This window comes from Dendrobates tinctorius, unplaced genomic scaffold, assembly GCF_039654945.1.
Source record: "Dendrobates tinctorius isolate UK_male_01 unplaced genomic scaffold, ASM3965494v1 ptg000075l, whole genome shotgun sequence".
Lineage (NCBI taxonomy): Eukaryota > Metazoa > Chordata > Amphibia > Anura > Dendrobatidae > Dendrobates > Dendrobates tinctorius.
The window spans coordinates 33076983-33100685 of NW_027361743.1; the positions used below are offsets into that span (position 1 = coordinate 33076983).

General features: G+C 44.1%; 1 protein-coding gene across 2 annotated transcripts in view; it reads left to right on the forward strand.

Annotated features, from left to right (window-relative positions):
• The window catches only part of MTUS2 (microtubule associated scaffold protein 2), an 876814-nt gene that overhangs the window by 729699 nt on the left and 123412 nt on the right, over positions 1–23703 (forward strand). For both annotated transcript variants that reach the window (XM_073583159.1, XM_073583160.1), the window contains exon 7: positions 5070–5281. In XM_073583159.1, the coding sequence (XP_073439260.1) occupies positions 5070–5281 (212 nt within the window). The remainder of the gene's footprint in view (positions 1–5069; positions 5282–23703) is intronic.

Genomic DNA, 23703 nt, shown 5'->3' on the forward strand with positions numbered 1-23703 from the left:
ATCGCTGGTACATCGCTAAGTGGTCGCTAGTGAGCTGCCACAAAGGCAGATCTCACCAGCGACATTGCTGGGGACGGGGGTCACTACTTACCTGTCACACCAGGCGATCCTGCGTCCTCCCACCCGGCTCCACGCTCGTCGCTCGTCTCTCCACAGGAAGCGCCGCAGGAAGCTGACGACGAGAAACAGTCCTGGACGTTCTCGCGCGATCAGCGATAACCAGCGGGGGAGCGGGTCGTAGGTAAGTATCAGACATAGCGATATCGCTAGCAATATCGCTATAACGTCACAAGTTATAGCGATATTTCTAGCGATATCTCTTAGTGTGACAGGCCCTTTACTCTGTCTTCCCCGCCAGTCTGTTGCTCAGCAACCTTAACCTTTCACCTACTTAACTATATCATACATTATTCCTATCACTATGCAATAATCATATTACACTTACAATGCCTATACTATACTTATCACTTATACATTAATAGATACCACTGCCAATCTGCCCTAATGTTCCTACCCCTGAGCTGTGTGTACCAGGTTACCTTAGGCATCACCAATACAGTACCCACACAGCAGCATCAGTACTTATAACAATCTATGCATTTTACATTATATCATCAAAACACAATACAACATCATCTTACTCACACTGCAATGGTTGTCTTCAGCGGAAGGTATATGACAGTCCCAGTCACATCCTTACACTGGGAGTGTAAAGTCACAGCTAACTATTCAATGAGAAAGCTGTAATCATTCCTCCTGCTCCTTTTTTACCATCCTGCTAAGCAGCATGTGTGTGCAGCAAGTGTGTGCAACATGTGTGCGCAGAGCAGACTGCCAATCAAACTGCCGAGGAGTGATAACAGTCAGGTTCAATTTATAGTTAGCGCCAACTGTAACCTTACTAGAAAAGTGTCTACAGGGAGAAAATTAAGTTTTATCGTCCTTGCTTCCAGTCATCAAGGTAGTACAGCGAGTGGGTGCAGGGAGAATAAAACTTTATTTTCTCGCTGTACACACTTTTCTAGTAAGGCTGCCATTGCAAAGGAATGGGGAGACAAAAAAGCGCAATAGGGTCTTATCCACATTACAAAGGACAAAATATAACAAGAAACTTGCTCACTTGGTTAGGATGAGATAAGATCATATAGTCAGGCGGCTGCTGCAGATCCACAAGTCTTCAAGGACAAAAAGAAATCATGTGTTCAGTGGGAATTTGTAGTTAAAACTCCGCGCTCCCGCAGGGATAAATTCCAAGAGAGAGAAATCTTGAATTCACAGTGGCTTTATTCAACGCGTTTCAGGGCTCTCATGCCCCCTTCATCAGGAGATACCAGGTAGCGCGGAGTTTTAACTACAAATTCCCACTGAACACATAGTAAGGCTGCCAGGCATTAATTAAATGCTATTTTTACCTGAAAATTACCGCTACATCTGCACGTAAAAATTGTTTTTTTGGAGGTGACACGTTCCATTTAATGGTGAAAGTGTAACGGTGCCCAAGGTGGTAGCCGTGGGTGAGTGACTCGTTTTCCACACCCCGGCCCGCTACAGAAAAATGTGGTCCTTAAGTGTGTGTGTAATGCTAATGCTGTAGACACCTTCACATTCAGCCACACTGGCCCTGCACCTCTTTATCCCCATGATGAGGAAACCAGACAGCTGGTTAAAAACATATTCAGTTTTACTAACCAACCAACCGGCATACAAAGGATAGCAGGGAATAACATGCTGTTCACTTCTGCACCAAATAGAAGCACATGCTTCATAGTTACTGGTAACGATACATTACTTGTGATGGACGTTGCTGAAAGTTCAGAGTTTAAAGGGGTTGCCCGTGCTTTTCAAATAATCTCAGTGCATATCTGGGCTGCAGAATTATGACAATAAGTAATGGCCAGTGATGGGGGGTCTGCAGCTTCTAATCTGCACAGGGGATGGCAGTCACTGATGTAATCTGTTGTGTGACAAAGCCTCTGCTGTGTGAATGAGACAGCTGTCACTGATGTCTTCACACAGCAGCAGATTTGGTGCAGTGTATGTGTGAGCACTCTGTCTCTAATGACACAAATACTGATGGGAGCAGCCTGTCCCAGAATACAGGACGATTTTCCCTCCTCACTGGTTTCACTTTCCATAGATCACTGTTCAGCATGTGTCTGGGGGAGGAGCAGCTGCTCTCTGCAGTGAGGCTGCTAGAGGGGAAGGATTTGTTACTGTGTGATGAGGGCTTCTTCATGTGGACGGGGAGGGCCTGTAGCTATGGAGGGTGGGGTTGTTGCTATAGAGGGCATGTTTGGAGTAGAGTAGGAGGTTACGACTAGTTCTCATTTCAATGCCATAACACACCCCCCCTTGGACGTTCTGTTCAGAATATCTAGAAAACCGTGCAAACTAGTGACAGAAAGTAAATTACTTATTGTCATAATTCTGCAGCCCAGATATGTACTGAGATTATGTGAAAAGCCCGGACAACCCCTTTAATCAGAGGACCTCCACAATACTAGTGTAGTGCCACCAGGGTTGACGTGTTTCATTGTGGTACTTATCTCAGTCACATGGCACAGAAGGGTCAGGCACAATAGACAGCATATACTAATGTAATGGTCTCACGGAATTCCTGTAAACAGATTTGGGACTTGGGTTAAATAGAAGGTGGACAGCAAAGCTTCGCTGCCTTGTAGTTCCCATAGTTGCCCTCCTATATCATTAATATATTTCCAATGGTGATATGAGAAATTCTATTTTTTTTATTCCAAGTTTGTGCCAAAATTCACTTAAAAACTATGTTTTCTGCTACTGTGTATTCTATACTGTAGAGTGTGAAGTTATTTTATCAGTTGTCACCGAGAGGCTGAGGCTTGTGATTGCTGTTTCGGAATTCAGCACCACAGGCCTGGGTTGCACTTTATAATCTTCCTTCGGGGTGCTGCAGTCTATGGGAGATTGTTAGCGGAGACTGACCGGCCTATTTCATTTCCTGCAGTTCTGACTACATGATTTTCAGTTGAGTTTTCATGGTATCAAAACAGACACTGCGCAGTAGCCCTTTAAAAAGGGGTTAAATACAACATTTTATCCTGTTCATGGGGCGCACAAGAAATAACTTGTATATGTCTGCTCCTGTGTTGATAGCGAACGCTTTGCGTACTGTGGTCACTTGATACCTCCTCCATCACTGCACCATAATAGGTTACAAGGTCCTCCATCCCACAGTGCTTGCTACAGGTCTGTTGGAGAAAGCACAACTTGTAAAGACAGCTACTAGGCAAATCAAGCAAAAAATGGCGAGAATTTTTGCAAAAGGCCTAAATCCTTAAAAACAAAGCATCAACTTCCTTCTCTTAGCATGCAATTGATTACATGTGTAAGCAGAAGGACCGGGATGGGGGTACCTTTCTTGCGCCGGGTCTGGAACTGTCGGGGCTGTCTCCTCTGTTGTCCGGGGGAAAGCTTAAGGAACCGGACCGACCTTTGCACTCAGTAGCGGGGGGCGTGGATAGCTCAGGGAGAGCGGATTGTGCGCAAAAGCAATCAGACTTGGGAACAGACAGCGAGCGGCAGGAAGAAGTGATTGGTCCATCCCTGCAGCACCGTAGCAGTGCAGTCCCGTGCCAGAGAATCCCCACGGCCACCCACAGAGACCTTGGACATAGACTTGGAGTGTGTCCACTGGCTCTCTCAAATCAGGGTGCCGAACACTCCGGGCTAGCTTGTGCCGCACTCGTACCGCTTCAGAGAGACTGGGTACGTGACCGTAACCTGTGCCCTGACTCCCCGTCCATATCTACCGAGCCACAGTGGGCTTGAAATGTGTTGCGGCCAGCACTTTGCCTGCGACCACAATCCCTGGACTAAAAACCCTGCATAGGGTATCAGAGACGAACTGTTGCCGTCAAGACTCCGCCGGATCCCCGCTTACCTCAGGACTCCACCGGAACAAGCCTTCGCTGACTGCTGTTGGCATCACCGCTCCGCCTGGTTGGATCCATCACCTGGAAGTCGACTGACCGATTAAGTTATTCCTTAAGAACTTGTTTAAGCCTGATCACCGGTGTTGCTTCATTCTCCTTATTCCCCTGTTGTTTTCCCCCATTACTGTAATAACCGTGCAAAACTACTTATCTCCCTGCATGGAGTATATCCCTGTTCAAGTGAATACGTTAACCCTTGATCTGTCTCCCCTCTGTCACTGCATCCCGCAACCTGCTCACACATGATCAATCAGAGGATTATCAGGTCCCAGAGAGACAGCCAGTACAGACGGGGTGATCTCTTGACATCTGGTTGCTCACCTTCCCAATACTCAACTTAAAATTACATAATTGTGCATTAAATAACCACGTCCTTCTAGCATGAATTACACAAGCTGTTTTTTAGGCTGAGTTCACATGAGGTGGAAGAGGGGTGTCCAAAAATGGTGATTGGCGTGGCTTTAAAAGCTTCTTAGCACCAGTTTAATGCTCAGTCCTGTTTCCTAGTTCCAATTTTGGTATAATGTCCGTGTGCTAAATGATTTCTGCCCTTCTTATTAAAGGGAATCTGTCAGTAGGATCAACCCTCCTAAGCCGTCTATAGGGGCATGTAGAAAGTTGAATAAAATGATACCTTGAAATCTGCTATCAGATGTTTTATTCCCAAGAAGTCCATGTTTTTCTTAATATGTAAATGAGCTGTTAAAATGTATAGGCCGGACATAGATCTCCCTGAGAATCTACCCCCAATGATTATTGTAAATGACAGGGGGTGTTACCAGTGTGTCACATGTAATGATGACCGACAGTCTGCTCTCCTGATCTACATGTCTCGTCTCACACTCTGGAGGCAGATTCTATGTCTGGCCCATAGATCTTAATAAGTCATTTACATATTACATATTTACATAATAAAAAAGTGGATTTCTCAGGAGTAAGAAATCAGATCGCAGATATCAAGGTGCCATTTTACTCAGCTAACTATGACCTAAATGCCGATATAGACAGCTTAGGAGGGTTGATCCTACTGACAGATTGCCTTTAAGCTACATAAAATGGATATTTAATCATTATTTTGTTCCCTATTTTACATTTCAGGACACTCCAAACTGAAACCAACAATTGCAAAGAATGGCTATGCCCCCAAGACCGAAGTACAGACTCGAGACCAAGATCGTCAGACAGTTCAGAGGTTAAAAGAGAAGTGTGAGGAGCAAGCTAAGGAACTCTTATTTGTCCGGAAAGAATTCAAAAAAACAAGCTGTGGATTTTTAGTGTTTGCTGTGACCACGCAGTATTTCTTTAGTAAGGTAAGAAACTATCAGACAAGATGAATTTAGATAAAGCAAAAATTAATCAAGATGTGCATTAAAACAACAAGTGTGTGGAGCACTATTGCAATATTATAGCACAGCAATGCAGTCGCCTAATGGCCGAGTATAATATGCTGCGTCACGCTAATAAACGTACATGTAAAACCAGCAGCACGGAGAGTTGCAGGAGTTAATGGTGAAAGCCCCTAAGACATGGTCCTACAATACAATGGGTCTCTTGATCATTCAAGATCATATGGGGCAACCTCACCTAGGGCCATGGTTGGCTTCTCACCTTTCAGGACAGTGCAGTGTCTTGTCTTTGGATGACTTATGGTTGCAGCAGGTGTGTGTCATGGGGCAGTAGGGAAAAAGCAGGAGACACGGAACCTGGGCCCCTGAACTGCCCCTCAGGCTAAGGAGGTGCCCTGACTTTCCTTAACTTGGGGGTACACTTGATGGTAGTGAGGCCCAAGTCCCCGACCTGTCCCTATCTCCTGTTTAGCCCTGAGCTAAACCCACAACCCACTCCCCAGGAGGTGAAACAGGGAATAAAGTGAACTGCACCAATAACATGAAAGTAAAGATAAAACAGACTCCATGGGGTTAAAGCAACTAAAAACCAAAACTTAGCTTTATCTGCTGCCAATGCTCCAAGCAGCAGAGTAAGGCACCCGATCAGCATCCAGCAGCAACTCCACTGCTCCAGATAAGCTGAACCCCCTCTGCACAAGGTAGGTCCAGTCTTCACCAAGGTTGGTTAGCAAATGACCAGTATTACCAACAGTGATCTGCAGCACTGTGGTGACCTTATAAGGGGAAGAGGGAGTGGCACCCACCTGCATAGATAATTAATCACCATGCAGTAACACCAGCAGCCACCAGGGGAAAAACCCATCAGCAGACCAGCTACAGTTGTAGTAACACCAGCAGCCACCGGGGGCAAAACTCCATATTAACCCCCGAGGGCCAGAAAGGAAAAAGGTTTATATAAGAAAGTCCACACTCTGGCAAAGATCCAAAAATGGATCGTGACAGTGTGGTTATGTCACCCTGCCTGAGCTGTTTATTATCATTACCCATCAATGTAGTACTTTTCTAGGGAAAACACTGATCTGAGACAATAAATGTGAAGTTCTCATAAAATATAGTACTTTTGCATCTTTTCTGGCAAATGTGCGACTTATATAAAGGTAAAGGTATTTAATTTGATTACAGAACCTTGAAAAATTTTTCATACCCCTTGAACTTTTCCACATTTTTTCATGTTACTCCTACAAACTTAAATGTATTGTATTAATATTTTATGTGATATAGCAATACAAAGTAGGAAGCATTGGTGAAGTGTAAAGGAAATGATACATGGTTTTCTAAATATTTTAAAAGTATAAATATGAAAATAGTGATGTGCATTTGTATTCAGGCCCCCTGAATACTTTCTAGGGCCACAGATAGATCACTGCTACAAGTCTCTTGGAGTATGTCTCTACCAGCTTTGCACAACTAGAGGCTGAATTTTTAGCTAGAGCTAAGTGAGATTGGATGGAGACGTCTGCAAACAGCGATTTTCATGTCTTGCCGCAACTTATCAATGGGTTTTATGTTTGGACTGTGACTGGGCACACAGATTAATATGCTTTGATGTAAACCATTTCATTGTAACTCTGGCAGTATGATTAGGGTCGTTGTCCTTCGAAAAGGTAAACCTACTCCCCAGTCTCAAGTCTTTTGCAGCCTCTTACAGGTATTATTCCAGGATTGTCCTATATTTAGTTCCATCCATTCTTCCCATCAACTCTGACCAGCTACCCTGTCTCTGCTGAAGAAAAGCATACCCCACAGCATGTTGCTACCACCACCATGTTTGATGGTGGGGATGGTGTTTTCAGGCTTATGTGCAATGTTAGTCTTCTGCCATACATAGCACTTTGCATTTAGCCCCAATAGTTTTACTTTGGTCTCATCTGACCAGAGCACCATCTTCGATATGCTGTGCCCCTACATGGCATGTGGAAAAAAGCGCTTTGGTTAGTTAAGACCAAAGTAGAACTTTTTGGGTTAAAATGCAAAATGCTCTGTGTTGCAGAAAACTAACACTGGTCATCACCCTGAAAACTCCATCCCCACTGTCAAACATGGTGGTTGCATCATCATGTTATGGGGATGCTTTCTTACAGCAGGCACAGGGAAGCTGGTCAGAATTTATGGGAAGATGGATGGAATTGTCAGGGCAATCCTGGAGGAATACCCATTAGAAGCTGCAAAAGACTTGAGACTGGGGTGTAGGTTCATCTTCCAGCAAGGCAATGACCCTACACATACTGCCAGAGATACAATGGATAGTTTAGATCAAAGCTTATTCATGTATATGAACGGCTCAGTCACAGTCTAGACCTAAATCCCTTCGAGAATCTTTGCCAAGACTTGAAAATTGCTGTTCACCGATGCCTCCGTCCAATCTCACTGAATTAGAGCTGGTTTGCAAAGAAGAATGGCCAAAAGTACAGCCTCTAGGTGTGCAAAACTGGTAGAGACAGACCCCAAAAGACTTGCAGCAGTAATTGCAGAGAAAGGTGGTCTGACAAAGTATCAGACTACAGGGGGGCTGAATACAAATGCACATCACAATTTTCTGATTTATATTTTTAAAATAATCATTTCTTTACACTTCACAACTTACAACTTTGTGTTGGTGGTTTTTTCCTGAGGAAGGAGTTCTGTGAAACTTTGAAACGCGTTGAATAAAGACCACTGTAATAATAATTGTTCATAGTGATTCGCAGCGCGGATTGTCTGACCACTTTTTTCCTATCCTGCATTAAATTCCAATAACATACATTTACGTTTGTTGGGTGTAACGTGAAAAAATGTGGATACGTTCACGGGGTATGAATACTTTTTCAAGGCACTGTAGATTTACCCTAAGTCAGTAGAAGAGAAAAGTGTGTTTTCAATTGCTGTAGCTATTTATGCTATATTTTTAAAATCTTCCCCAAAGGCCACCATATTAACCCCTTTCCTACATTAGACATACTATTCCGTTCATGTGACCTGGGACCTAAGTCCCAAGAACGGAATAGTACGTCTAGCGCGATCAGCTGCGCTCATGGGGGGAGCGCAGCTGATTGCGGCCGGGTGTCAGCTGATTATCACAGCTGACACCCGGCACTATGTGTCAGGGGCAGTCACGGACCACCCCTGACACGTTAACCCCTGGCACACTGCGATCAAACACGATCGCAGTGTGCCGGGGTTTAGGGAAGCATCGGCAGGGAGGGGGCTCCCTCCATGCTTCCCTGAGAACCCCGCAGCAGCGCGATGTGCAGCACTGCTGCGGGGGCCTCCTTCCCTGCAGTTCCCCGGATCCAATATGGCGGCGGGGACCTTCGGGGGCCTGCAGGGAGTCGGCTTCTTCATGCCTGCAAAGCGCCGGCATGAGGAAGCCTCCAGCACTGCCTGTGACAGATCGCTGATCTGTCACAGCGATCTGTGGTGTGACAGATCAGCAATCTGTCACATGACAGTGATGTCCCCCCGGGACAATGTAATAAAGTTAAAAAAAAAAAAGTGTAAAAGCTATTTATAAAAAAAATCGCTAAATAAATAAAAAAAAAAAATATTCCCTAATAAATTCATTTTTTGAAAATAAAAAAAAAAATAGAAGTACACATATTTGGTATCACCACGTCCATAGCGAACCGCCCTATAAAACTGTCCCACTAGTTAATCTCTTTATTGAACCCCTTAAAAAATAAAAATAAAAAACGAAGCAAAAAATAAAGCTTTATCATCATACCACCGAACAAAAAGTGCAATAACGCGCGATCAAAAAGTCGGATATAAATAACCATGGTACCGCTGAAAACATCATCTTGTCCCACAAAAAATGAGCCGCCACACAGCATCATGAGCAAAAAAATAAAAAAGTTATAGCTTGCAGAATAAAGCGATGCAAAAATAATTATTTTTTATATAAAATTGTTTTGATTGCATAAAACCGCCAAAACATAAAAAAAGACCTAAATGAGGTATCGCTGTAATCGTACTGACCCGAAGAATAAAACCGCTTTATCAATTTTACCGCTCGCGGAACGGTGTAAACGCACTCCCCCAAAAGGAATTCATGAAACGCTGGTTTTTGTTCATTCTGCGTCCCAAAAATCAGAATAAAAAGCGATCAAAAAATGTCACATGCCCGAAAATGGTACCAATAAAAACGTCAACTCGTCCCGCAAAAAATAAGACCTCACATGACTCTGTGGGTCAAAATATGGAAAAATTATAGCTCTCAAAATGTGGTGATGCAAAAACTATTTTTACAATAAAAAGCGTGTTGTAGCGTGCGACAGCAGCCAAACATAAAAAACCGCCATAAATAGTAAATCAAACCCCCCGTTATCACCCCCTTAGTTAGGGAAAAATAATACAATTAAAAAAATGTATTTATTTCCATTTTCCCATTAGGGCTAGGGTTAGGGCTAGGGGTGTGTTGGGTTAGGGTTGGAGTTAGAATTGGGGAGTTTCCACTGTTTTGGCACATCAGGGGCTTTCCAAACGCGACATGGCGTCCGATCTCAATTCCAGCCAAAAAAGTCAAATGGTGCTGCTTCCCTTCCAAGCTCTGCCATGCGCCCAAATAGTGGTTTACCCCCACATATGGGGTATCAGTGTACTCAGGACAAATTGCACAATAACTTTTGGGGTCCTGTTACTCTTGGGAAAATAAAAATTGGGGGTGAAAAGATCATTTTTGTGGAAAAAATATGATTTTTTAATTGTACGGCTGTACATTATAAACTTCTGTGAAGCCCTTGGGGGTTCAAAGTGCTCACCACATATCTAGATAAGTTCCTTGGGGGGTCTAGTTTCCAAAATGGGGTCACTTGTGGGAGGTTTCTACTGTTTAGGCACATCTGGAGCTCTCCAAACTTGACATGGCATCTGATCTGAATTCCAGCCAGTTTTGCAGTGAAAAAGTCAAACGGCGCTCCTCCCTTCTGAGCTCTGCCATGCGCCGAAACAGTGGTTCCCCCCACATATCAGGTATCGGCGTACTCAGGACAAATTTCAAAATAACATTTCCAGTCCAAGTTCTCCTGTTACCCTTGGTAAAATAAAAAAATTGAACCTGAAGTAATTTTTTTTGTGAAAAAAAAATTAAATGTTCATTTTTTTTTAACCATTCAAAAAATTCCTGTGAAGCACCTGAAGGGTTAGTAAACTTCTTAAATCTGGTTTTGAGCACCTTAAGGGGTGCCGTTTTTAGAATGGTGTCACTTTTGGGTATTTTCTATCATATAGACCCCTCAAAGTGACTTCAAATGTGATGTGGTCCCTAAAAATAAAATGGTGTTGTAAAAATGAGAAATCGCTGGTCAACTTTTAACCCTTAGGCTGGGTTCACACGTAGCTTTTTTTCGCGTTTCCGCACGATTTTGCTGTGAAAAATAAGCATCCCATGCATTCCTATGGGATTCCGCAATGCTGTGCTAATGCTGCGTTTTTTTCCGCGGCAAAATCGCTTTGCGGTAAAAAAACGCAGCATGCTCATTAATTTAGCGGAATCGTGGCGATCCCGCACCCATAGGAATGCATTGTTCTGCTTACTTTCTGCATGTGGCTGTGCACACCATGCGAAAAGTAAGCAGAACATTTGCAGATGGTACCCACGGTCCGGAGGAGACGAGACTGTCCTCCGGGCTTTGGGTACCATATCCCTGTAAAAAATAGAATTTAAAATAAAAAATATTGTTATTCTTACCTTCCGGCGTCCTGCGCAGCCTTCCTGCCGGTCTCCACGCTCCCGGTCACAGTCCATCGTCGGAGCGCGATGTCATCGCGAATGACCACGAGACGTCGCGATCCCGCGAGAACGGACGCCATCACGGTCATTCTCGCAAAGGATTACTGGGATCGGGAGCGTGGAGAGAGGCGGGAAGGCTGCACGGGACGCCGAAAGGTAAGAATAACAATATTTTTTTTTACATCCTATCTTTTACTACTGAAGCTGCATAGGCAGCCTCAGTAGTAAAAAGTTGGTCACACTCGTCAAACACTATGTTACTATGGTAACTTCCACGAGAGTTCCGCTACCTGTGCACATAGCCTTATAACTTCCTAACAAAAAAAATTTTGATTCCCAAATTGTGCTGATATAAAGTAAACATGTGGGAAATGTTAGTTATCAAGTTTTTTGTGTGCCGTATCTCTGTGATTTAAGAGCATAAAAATTCAAAGTCGGAAAATTGCGAAATTTTCAAAATTTTCGCCAAATTTCCATTTTTTTCACAAATAAACGCAAGGTATTTGAATGAAATTTTACCACTAACATAAAGTACAATATGTCACAAGAAAACAATGTCAGAATCACTGGGATCCATGGAAGCGTTTCAGAGTTATTACCTCATAAAGGGACAGTGGTCAGAATTGTAAAAATTGGCCTGGGCAATAATATGCAAACCACCCTTGGGAGTAAAGGGGTTAAAGGTGCCCTTCCTTTCTGTATAGACAGGAAAGACAGTGTGTGTATACTTTTTAGCAGCTGAAATAAATGAAGGTGATTTTTCAGAAATTATCACAGAATATTACAGTCTTTAGGAAGTAACGGAAAGCAGCACTTTATACCCCAAGACCAGTGCATAGTGTTGCTATCTTCCCTCATAGTATTACTGTTTTCCCTTATGTAGAGCTGATGTCACGCGCTCATATTAATGAGATGACTCTGCACATTCTGTTCCAGCCTGTATAGCAAATCAGGGAAGCAAGAAACAATGATATTTCCTGTATGCCTGGTGGTTTGATTTTTTGTTAGTTTTGTTTTCTCATCGTAAGTACTAAGTGTTTAGTTTCTAGAAAGAGTTTATTAGTGAATGTGACTTCATGGCATCAGATGCACGGTCTGTGGAGTCTGTATTAAGAGACAGTCAAAAACGCTGGCGGATAATTTATATGTGAAGTATGAGGGATATTGAAGCAGACAACGCTGTGGTTCTAGAATCAGAAATCACATGACAGAAAGACAAATGAGTTTCCTGGGTAGATCAACCTTCACATATTTCCAAACCTTCCTGCTGACAGGTATTATTGTGTATGACAAGCTGCAGCTTTGACATCTGCTTGAAAAACAGACCACACCACAGCAAAAAATTAAATCAGGTTTATCCAAGAGTTTGAGAAATGTTGTAAATAAATACAAATATAAAGTTGCCTTCTTTGTAGACATAATAGTTGTATTCCAGTATTATTTTTTATATTACGTGCAGTTAAAGGGAACCTGTCACCAGGTTTGGCCGATATGAGATGAGCGAGTAGTGAAGTATTCGGACTCGCTGTACTCGTTATGAGTACCTCCTAATACTCGGGTACTCGTAACGAGTAGCGAGTCCAATGTAAGTCTATGGAAATGCGATTAATGGGCTGTGTGTGTGCTGGGCTGGGCGGGGACTGTGCGCAAACTGTGCCGGACTGTACTGGCCTGTGCGAAGACTGTGCCGGGCTGTGCGGGACTGTGCTGGCCTGTGCGAAGACTGTGCCGGGGTATGTGGGACTCTGCTGGGCTTTGCAGATACTGTGTGGGGACTAGGCCAGGCTGTGTGGGACTGTGCTGGGCTGTGCGGGACTGTGCTGGGCTGTGCGGGACTGTGCTGGCCTGTGCGAAGACTGTGCCGGGCTGTGCGGGACTGTGCTGGGCTTTGCCGGGCTGTGCGGGACTGTGCTGGGCTGTGTGGGACTGTGCTGGGCTGTGCGGGACTGTGCTGGGCTGTGCGGGACTGTGCTGGGCTGTGCAAGTACTATGAGGGGACTGTGCTGGGCTGTGCTGGGTTGTGCGGGACTGTGCTGGGCTGTGCAGGTACTGTGCTGGGCTGTGCGGGGACTGTGCTGGGCTGTGCGGGGACTGTGCGGAGACTGTGCTGGGCTGTGCGGGGACTGTGCTGGGCTGTGCGGGGACTGTGCGGAGACTGTGCTGGGCTGTGCGGGGACTGTGCGGAGACTGTGCTGGGCTGTGCGGGGACTGTGCTGGGCTGTGCGGGGACTGTGCGGAGACTGTGCTGGGCTGTGCGGGCTGTGCCAAATATTGCGAGGCGAGTAGTGAAATACTAGCCAGGATTCGAGTACCGCAAGTACCGCATTACTCGCCGAGTACGAATCCTAACAAGTATACTCGCTCATCCCTAGTTTTCACCACTATAACTCTAAAATGAACCAATACACTAGTGCACAAAATACAAAAACACAATATAATAAAAACATTGGTTTACATCCCTATCCAGGATACTTTGTAAACTCATTCATTCCCTGTCTGGGACGAGAATTTGCTTCAATGACTTTTTTTTCATCAAAATATGGACAAATTTAGCTCAATTAAATTGAAAGGCATTTCATTAAGAGGTCAAAAAACATCCATATAGACAATTCAAAAGGATAAAAGGAACAATCTCACCCATTGTTGGTTTTCCTCTATCCAATTCAAGGAGCCGGAGTCCATATATTTTCCCTATCATGGACTGATCCTGACACCCCAAGACGCCTGCCCTTACAAGAACAGTCCACAGCTAGCCCTGCTACTAGCCAGCCCTGGACTGACCCTGTGTGCCTCCCAAAACATCTAGCTGCAGCAGAAGCCTACTACTTGCTCTGTTCATTGTCTAAGCCCCATTACAAATAATTTCTAGATGTATGACACAAAGCCAAGTGATTCTTTGGAAATGCTTTTCTTTTTAAAAGGGAGTACTCAAGACTTTTAATATTTTTGAGCATAGGGCTAAGAACTAACAGACAGGTAGTTGCTAAGTACCTGCCTATTCTCGCAATCATGTCACATCGATGGAGCAGTGTCTTCTCCTCCCCTCTGCTCTGTTCATGTGGCATCTCTGCTGATGTCATGCTGATTGACAGCCAGCTCCCCACTGCCTGTCGATCAGCATGATGTCTGCAGACACGTCCCGTAAATAGGGCAGACTGGAAGTGTGGCGCCCCTGAGGGTCCAGTCGCCACAGAGGTACTGCACCTCAACCAGAGGTGTAGTATCCCACCTTTCAGGTAAGATGGAGACACCTGACCTGGCTCTGGCACAACACTACATCCACCATACACTAGGGCAGCAGGTTCCTTTCTCCCTGCTGGCAGTCAAAGGGTGTTAGAAGGTGGGTGGAGCTTGGGTTCAGAGCGGGAGTTAGAAGGGAATTTAGGACAGTCTTCCCATAGGGGAAGAAGGGGAAAGACATGCATAGGCAGCCTTCCCATAGGGGAGTGTGGGAAGAGATATGATTGTGCAGCAGACCCCGGGTCTGAGTGGCTGCTGCTATGGACTGAAGGAAGCTCCCTGAAGAGGAAAGGAAATTCCCAGAGGCATGGGTGGAGAGTGTACTCCCCGTGGGGCTCGTTCCACGCTGACAGACGTCACGTGGGGTAAAATCCAGGTCGCAGAAGGGTCTCGGCCCCTAGTCTAGTGGTGTGGACAACAGGACTTAACTAGCAAGCCGATAGCTGTGGCAACTTTAGTTGAACTTGTGTTCAATTGCAAAGGATATGCAGAGATAATGAACAAGGTAACGGCAGTTCTTTTGTACACTTATCGTGTCAGAAGTTCAACGGACTGTAGATGCTGTTTGAAAGTCAGTAGCGCCAAGAACAGCTGGCACAGTGTCTTTTCCAATGGGATCCTGTAGAAAACAATGCCCCGTCTTCTGGCGGCAGCAGTCGGTCTCCGGTACCTTCTGCTGAGCCCTAGTCCATATGCTGCAGTAGCTGACAAGGGTGCGGGCCACAGTCCTGTATGAGCCCAACGTGGCTCGGCAAATATAAACTGGTAAAATTAGGGCGCCAGTGTGTTTCCTGTACCCGGTCACTCTTATGTGGCACGTGCACTGTATTCACGGACACGGCGCGTTACTCTCTGGTAGTCACCGGGCACACACTGCATGTCTCTCTCTCTGGTCACAGGCTGTTGGCGGCGGCGCTGGCCTGCGCGATGCTGGTGCTCCCAGGACAGAGCACTCCTCTCTCTGAACTGCTGCAGCATGCCTGGCTCCTCTCTCTGCAGCGGTCCCTTTTCAGACGACGGGGACTGCCGCAGCATCGGTACTCGATGGGGAGCTCACTGTGCGCTGCCCTGGGTTGGCACCAAAAGTCTCTCTGCTGTGCGTGCTTTTGCTTTATATCCCCTGCCACCATTGGTCAGGAAGTTGGTCCAGGTTAGGCCTGTTTCACACATCAGTCTTTTCTGTCAGTCTCAATCCGCCAAAATAGCGGAAAACGGATCCGCAGGCAGACTGACAGAAACGGGGGGCAGCGGATCGGCAGATGTACGGATCCGCCGATGTTAAAAATTTAAAGGAGCCGCGCCTGGGGAAAAAGAAAAAAAAAATAAAAGATTAATACCGGCGGATGTAGTGAGCGGGCATCTGTGGTGAGCGATCATCTCGCGGGATGTGGGTGAGAGCATGGAGATCGCGCGATGTGAGAAATGGGGCTGGAGATCGCGCGATGAGAGAAATGGGGCTGGAGATCGCGCGATGAGAGAAATGGGGCTGGAGATCACGCGATGAGAGAAATGGGGCTGGAGATCGCGCGATGAGAGAAATGGGGCTGGAGATCGCGCGATGAGAGAAATGGGGCTGGAGATCGCGCGATGAGAGAAATGGGGCTGGAGATCGCGCGATGAGAGAAATGGGGCTGGAGATCGCGCGATGAGAGAAATGGGGCTGGAGATCACGCGATGAGAGAAATGGGGCTGGAGATCGCGCGATGAGAGAAATGGGGCTGGAGATCGCGCGATGAGAGAAATGGGGCTGGAGATCACGCGATGAGAGAAATGGGGCTGGAGATTGCGCAGAGAGAGAGAGAGTTTCATCCAGCAGCCAGACAGAATTGTGGGTTAAAAGAGAAAATAGCGGATCCGGAGAGAGAAAAAACGTTGCAGGGTCCGTCCGGTCAGGTCAGTGGACGCCAAAATATTGGCGGATCCGCAAAAATGCGGATGCTACGGATGGCCATCAGTCAAAATCCACCGATAATGAAAGTCAATGGGGGAAAAAACAGATCCGCAAAGAAAAATGGCGGATCCGTTTTTTTTCCAAAACGGCGGATTTTGACTGATGGTGACAAACGGATGTGTGAAACAGGCCTTACTATTACTTCGCCCAGGCAACAGGGGATCCAACCTCAACAGTTCTGGCCCCGGCAAGCAGGTAACTGGGGTGCGGTCCTCCCCCTTACAGGCTTGCCTGTTCGTTCTTAGTCCCCATACATAAAATTAATAAAAGTCCTGAATAACCTTTTTAAGTTTATCTATTTAATATAAATATCTTAGAAAGTAATGTAACAGACATACAGTATTAATACTTCTAATGGACATAGCAAAAAATAATATAAATTGTGCTAGATTTATGAAAATGACACTGGGCAGACCTATTTACACCTCCTCCCCATGGTATATGTAACACGATATTGGTGCACTCTTTTCAGAAATTTGGTGCATTATAGTGAAATTTAGGAAATCCCTGTGCCTGAAATATACAGTACATTTTTGGTGCATATCATGTTCTCTCCTTATTGTCTATTGATTTTATTTTTCACATTATTCCTTCCGATAAAGTTATTGTGCACTAATGACTCGTAATGAATTCCATATGCACAGTGCTATTTGCTTAGGGAGACATAAGGCTTCATAGCCACATGAAATGATGGAAGTTGCCATCCCTTCCAGGGCTTCTTCACCATCAAGATGTTTCGTCGGCCCGGCCAGCCCTGCCTTTATTAAAACACAATTCACTCTAATGATCTCGCTGTATACATCGGAAGCCACGAGTCAATGGCACTTACTATGAAGTGCAATCCAATACAAAGTAATGATTTTTCTATCTAATGACTAAAGATCTAAAGTTGCTATATTAAAGGTCATATACACTGTAAAAATCAGTAATTATGTATGCAATTACGCCTTCAGATTGTCATTACATGACACTTTATAAATGTGTGCACTCGAAAAATGTTCACATTGTTCGCAGTCATGTACGCTTGGATTACTCATAAGGAACTCTGCTGGAGAGTGAAGGAGAAATCTCCTGGATTAGAAGAAAGTTTACTTCTCTATTTTTATTTCTTTTTAATTTAGAAACAGCGCTACCCTTGTTCATGGGCCGTGTCTGGTATTGCAGCTGTTAATTTCAATGGAGGTGAGCAATGGCCCATCAACGACAATAACCTTGTTGGCGGTTAAAGATTGGGCTCTTCTTTTCTTCTCAGAAAAGCCTCAATATTTTTTATTAGGAGACTGCATACTTATTACTTACGTGTAGATATGCTTACCTCCAAATAATAGACATGTCTGAAACTTGGAGACCATAAAAGGTTTTTTTTTTGGTTATTTTTTTAGTGGACATATAAGTACAGATGCTTCTCACAAAATTAGAATATCATCAAAAAGTGAATTTATTTCAGTTCTTCAACACAAAAAGTGAAACTCATATAGAGTCATTACAGAGTGATCTATTTCACATGTTTATTTCTGTTAATGTTGATGAGTATGGCTTACAGCCAATGAAAACCCAAAAGTGATTATCTCAGTAAATTAGAATACCATATTTTTTGGATTATAATATGCTCCGGAATATTAGACGCACTCCAGATTTTGAGGAGAAAAATAGGAAAAAAACTTTTTAATGAAATGGTGGTGATTCTTATAATCCATGCATCTTATTGCTTACCAGGGGTGGTGCTTGCGGTGAAGCCGGGTCCCAGGGTCGCTGCTGGAGGAGGCAAGAGTGGAGCATTGCTGCAGGCCGGGATGACGGGTGTTCCAATCTGTGGCGCGCCGCTGCAGGTGTCTGGTGCTGCTGCTGCCCTGTGTCCGGTGCGGCTGCTGCCCTGCCCTGTGTCCAGCGGTGCTGTGGGGTGCTCTGACGACATTTTGTGAAAGGCCAGGGCCCCCGGCAGTTATATGGTTTCCTCCTGTGCGGTGGACTCCGGGAAAATGGCCTCCGGGGGGCGGCGCATCCACAGAAGGAGATCCCGGCACAAGATCTCGGGTGATGAGATTTCAGCGCTAAAATTCTGGAGCAGACAAGTTTGTTGGTATAAACAAAAATAAATAGGTTAGTGATGACGTAGTGACCAGAAAAAACATTACTAATGTATGTTATATGTGATATGGTAAGTGTGTTCTCTATTTCTTACATGATTACACTTGTGACACCGGTTTCCCGTCTTGCCTTGGGAAGAGGTAAATTATTTAATACTATGCTGCCCTCTGCTGCCTTGTTTTGGTATTACCACTTGTAGTACTATGTTGCCTTCTTCTGCCTTAGTTTGGCATTGCAACTTGTTTTCTGATTTGAAAATAAGTGGCAGCTGAAGGTGGTGCGTGGGGGGACTGAAAAGGTCAAGTTACAGGCAGTTTTGGTGGTGAGAGGAGGTAGAAAATTGGGACAAGAGGGGAGTACAAATAGAACCCTATTCGGAGTGCCCTGCATTTATAGCAACAGATTGCTGAGACAAGAGAAGGAACTGCACAACTGCGCAGCAGATTTCCGGATACTCCGATCCAATGAAGGTCGGCTGATCATCCCCCTTTACGCAGCACAGTTAGTCAAATAGAAAGTTACCGCCATCCTCCCAAGGTCGGGACCGAGAAAAGGCTTTGACCGTCGCAATGTGTAAGAAAAAGTTTATCTGCTACCCATGACTGTTATATTGAAAAATATAAGAATTGTTACAAATCTTCAGTACAATTCATCTTTCAAGTTTGCATGGGACCCCCCTTGTATGCTTCTTTCGTCCGTGACTTCATACCTTGCAGGCATCAACATAACTCTCAGTCTCATATATCCATCATCTCCCCCTTTATAATTGCCACCTAACCTAGGGATTGTTAGAGCCATCAGAGTCACCGCGACTGAACCAACCTCCGAAATACTAGACCCTGCATCTCACAAGGCAGGGCGTCAATGACAGAGCCCAAAATTAATAACCACAAGTAACGGGCACCATATAAAAGCACAAGGAGTCCACTATTAACGTAGGTCTATAGCATAAGCCGTCTCAGGTCAAGCAATGTGCCAATCTAGTGCTTGAATATAGAGCAATCTCATTGTCAGTGGCAGGAAGACAGTGTAGGTCGGGATATGAATTGCTCCCTCTCTGATATGCTTGCATGTATAAATACGGGAGCTAATAACTCCTGGCAAATGTCCCTGCACCGTGGCCACAGTGTAACAGGCATAATAATAATAATAACAACAGGTCTCCAAATGCCACCTACCAATAATGACCAAATGTGTAAAAGTGACAGCTAGTAAAAATTAGTAATTAGTGCGTGATGTGTGTCCAGAGACTCGGTCCCCGACGTACGTTTCAGTAAGTTTTCCTTCCTGAGGGGGCATGGTTTAACGGGTCAGATGTCCCTACATTTGTATCCTGCTCACCCGATCATGTGGTCACTGAGATGCACAATGACGTGGGCATGTACTCAAATTTACAAATGTGACTGGTCCGAGAATTCACACATACATTTGGCCATGTAGCTGCAATTCCTGACTTGACCATGGAATCTCATGACCTGGAATAACGTTATAGATCTACACAATGATATGGAAGTCAGAGTCACATGCCAACGTTGCATCTAATGATTTGCATTGCGCATGTTGCAACTCATGATGGGACCACAACTTCATCACAAAGAGTCCAAAACTGTTGGGTATTTGGTCACAAGTTGCACATAAGTTGCCCAAGGGTTTCAGCGTAAGTTGGATGTAACCTGTCTATAATTTACCAATCTGCTTGGGCCAACAAGTCTCATTAATGTTTTTCAGTCTTTGCATACAGTTTTTGCTGGGGTTGTATGGCTAAAAGCACCTGCAGGTCTCATCCACCTTCATCCAAAATGTATTACCAGGCCTCCCAAAACTGCGCCTGTGTTCTTCTGGTGACACTTTTTCATTGATACCACATTACAAGGGTTTGCCACATCCTTCTGTATGTCCTCCACTTTCAGTTACAGCTGTGTTCCCAGTATAGCCATTTATTTTGGTAGAACAGGGAAATACCAAAGCAATTGTTTGTAGATTCCCACTTCAGTAAGAATTGCACAGTTTCTCCCAAAGCTCAAAGTATGAAAAATTGATTATTAAATATTTGCCTCCGATCACATGTTCACATAGAAATAAATGCTTTTATAATGCATGTCAACATAACAGCACTGCTCCTGGAGACTGAACACGGTCATATTTCCCAGAATCCAGAGTTTTCTGCTTTTCTTATTGCCCAGAGCTTTGTTTGCTAGAGAAGAACTTTGGTGACATCTGCTGGTGATTACTCAGTATTGCATCTCACTATATTAAATGGAGCATGCCCATAACTCAGAACAGCATTTATTGTGAATTGTTAAGTGATGATCATTAAAATATAAGGGGGAGGTTAAGAAGTCTGCAGACACAGTTATTCCAAAAACTAGACTAGAGTGTATAGATTTCCAGAGACGACTACTTCTGCTACCATTAATCATGAATGTATCCTACTGTAGCTATTCTATAGCAAAAAGTTTACTATCATACAGGTAGGTCAGTGGTCCTCCGACGTCAGCAGAAACTTCAACTGGTTGTGCGTGCTTGGATGCATGTATTATACTTTACGGATGACTACAGTTGTGGCCAAAAGTATTGACACCCCTGCAATTTTGTCAGATAATACTCAGTTTCTTCCTGAAAATGATTGCAAACACAAATTCTTTGGTATTATTATCTTCATTTAATTTGTCTTAAATGAAAAAACACAAAAAGAATTGTCCTAAAGCCAAAATGGATATAATTCCACACCAAACATAAAAAAGAGGGTGGACAAAAGTATTGGCACTGTTCGAAAAATCATGTGATGCTTCTCTAATTTGTGTAATTAACAGCACCTGTAACTTACCTGTGGCACCTAACAGGTGTTGGCAATAACTAAATCACACTTGCAGCCAGTTGACATGGATTAAAGTTGACTCAACCTTTGTCCTGTGTCCCTGTGTGTACCACATTGAGCATGGAGAAAAGAAAGAAGACCAAAGAACTGTCTGAGGACTTGAGAAACCAAATTGTGAGGAAGCATGAGCAATCTCAAGGCTACAAGTCCATCTCCAAAGACCTGAATCTTCCTGTGTCTACAGTGTGCAGTGTCATCAAGAAGTTTAAAGCCCATGGCACTGTGGCTAACCTCCCTAGATGTGGACGGAAAAGAAAAATTGACAAGAGATTTCAACGCAAGATTGTGCGGATGTTGGATAAAGAACCTCCACTAACATCCAAACAAGTTCAAGCTGCCCTGCAGTCCGAGGGTACAACACTGTCAACCCGTACTATCCGTCGGCGTCTGAATGAAAAGGGACTGTATGGTAGGAGACCCAGGAAGACCCCACTTCTTACCCCGAGACATAAAAAAGCCACGCTGGAGTTTGCCAAAACTTACCTGAAAAAGCCTAAAACGTTTTGGAAGAATGTTCTCTGGTCAGAAGAGACAAAAGTAGAGCTTTTTGGGCAAAGGCATCAACATAGAGTTTACAGGAGAAAAAAAGAGGCATTCAAAGAAAAAAACACGGTCCCTACAGTCAAACATGGCGGAGGTTCCCTGATGTTTTGAGGTTGCTTTGCTGCCTCTGGCACTGGACTGCTTGACCGTGCGCATGGCATTATGAAGTCTGAAGACTACCAACAAATTTTTCAGCATAATGTAGTGCCCAGTGTGAGAAAGCTGGGTCTCCCTCAGAGATCATGGGTCTTCCAGCAGGACAATGAGCCAAAACACACTTCAAAAAGCACTAGAAAATGGTTTGAGAGAAAGCACTGGAGACTTCTAAGGTGGCCAGCAATGAGTCCAGACCTGAATCCCATAGAACACCTGTGGAGAGATCTAAAAATGGCAGTTTGGAGAAGGCACCCTTCTAATATCAGGGACCTGGAGTAGTTTGCCAAAGAAGAATGGTCTAAAATTCCAGCAGAGCATTGTAAGAAACTCATTGATGGTTACCGAAAGCGGTTGTGCAACCAAGTATTAGGCTGAGGGTGCTAATACTTTTGTCTGGCCCATTTTTGGAGTTTTGTGTGAAATCATCAATGTTTTGCTTTTTGCTTCATTCTCTTTTGTGTTTTTTCATTTAAGACAAATTAAATGAAGATAATAATACCAAAGAATTTGTGATTGCAATCATTTTCAGGAAGAAACTGAGTATTATCTGACAAAATTGTAGGGGTGTCAATACTTTTGGCCACAACTGTATCTGTGGTGCTCTGTACTGTATGGATGACTATGGGCTGTGCACTATACTTTATGGGTGACTATGAGCTGTGAATTATACTACATGAGCGACTATGGACTGTGCATTATACTATATGGATGATTATGGGCTGTGCATTATAATTTATGGAGGACTATGGACTGTGCATTATACTTTATGGATGATTATGGGCTGTGCATTATACTTTATGGAGGACTATGGACTGTGCATTATACTATATGGCTGACTATACTACATAGATGACTATGTTCTGTTCATTGTACTTTATGAGGACTATGGGCTGTGCATTATACTTTATGTAGAACTAAGGGCTGTGCATTATACTTTATGGATGATTATGGGCTGTGCATTATACTTTATGGAAGACTATGGGCTGTGCATTATACTATATGGAGGACTATGGGCTGTGCATAATACTATATGGAGGACTATGGGCTGTGCATAATACTATATGGAGGACTATGGGATGTGCATTATACTGTATGGATGACTATGGGCTGTGAATTATACTATATGGATGATTATGGGCTGTGCATTATACTTTATGGAGGACTATGGACTGTGCATTATACTTTATGGATGATTATGGGCTGTGCATTATACTTTATGGAGGACTATGGACTGTGCATTATACTATATGGCTGACTATACTACATAGATGACTATGTTCTGTTCATTGTACTTTATGAGGACTATGGGCTGTGCATTATACTTTATGTAGAACTAAGGGCTGTGCATTATACTTTATGGATGATTATGGGCTGTGCATTATACTTTATGGAAGACTATGGGCTGTGCATTATACTATATGGAGGACTATGGGCTGTGCATAATACTATATGGAGGACTATGGGATGTGCATTATACTATATGGAGGACTATGGGCTGTGCATTATACTATATGGAGGACTATGGGCTGTGCATAATACTATATGGAGGACTATGGGATGTGCATTATACTATATGGAGGACTATGGGCTGTGCATTATACTATATGGAGGACTATGGGCTGTGCATTATACTATATGGAAGACTATGGGCTGTGCATTATACTATATGGAGGACTATGGACTGTGCATTATATTATATGGCTGACTATACTACATAGATGACTATGTTCTGTTCATTGTACTTTATGAGGACTATGGGC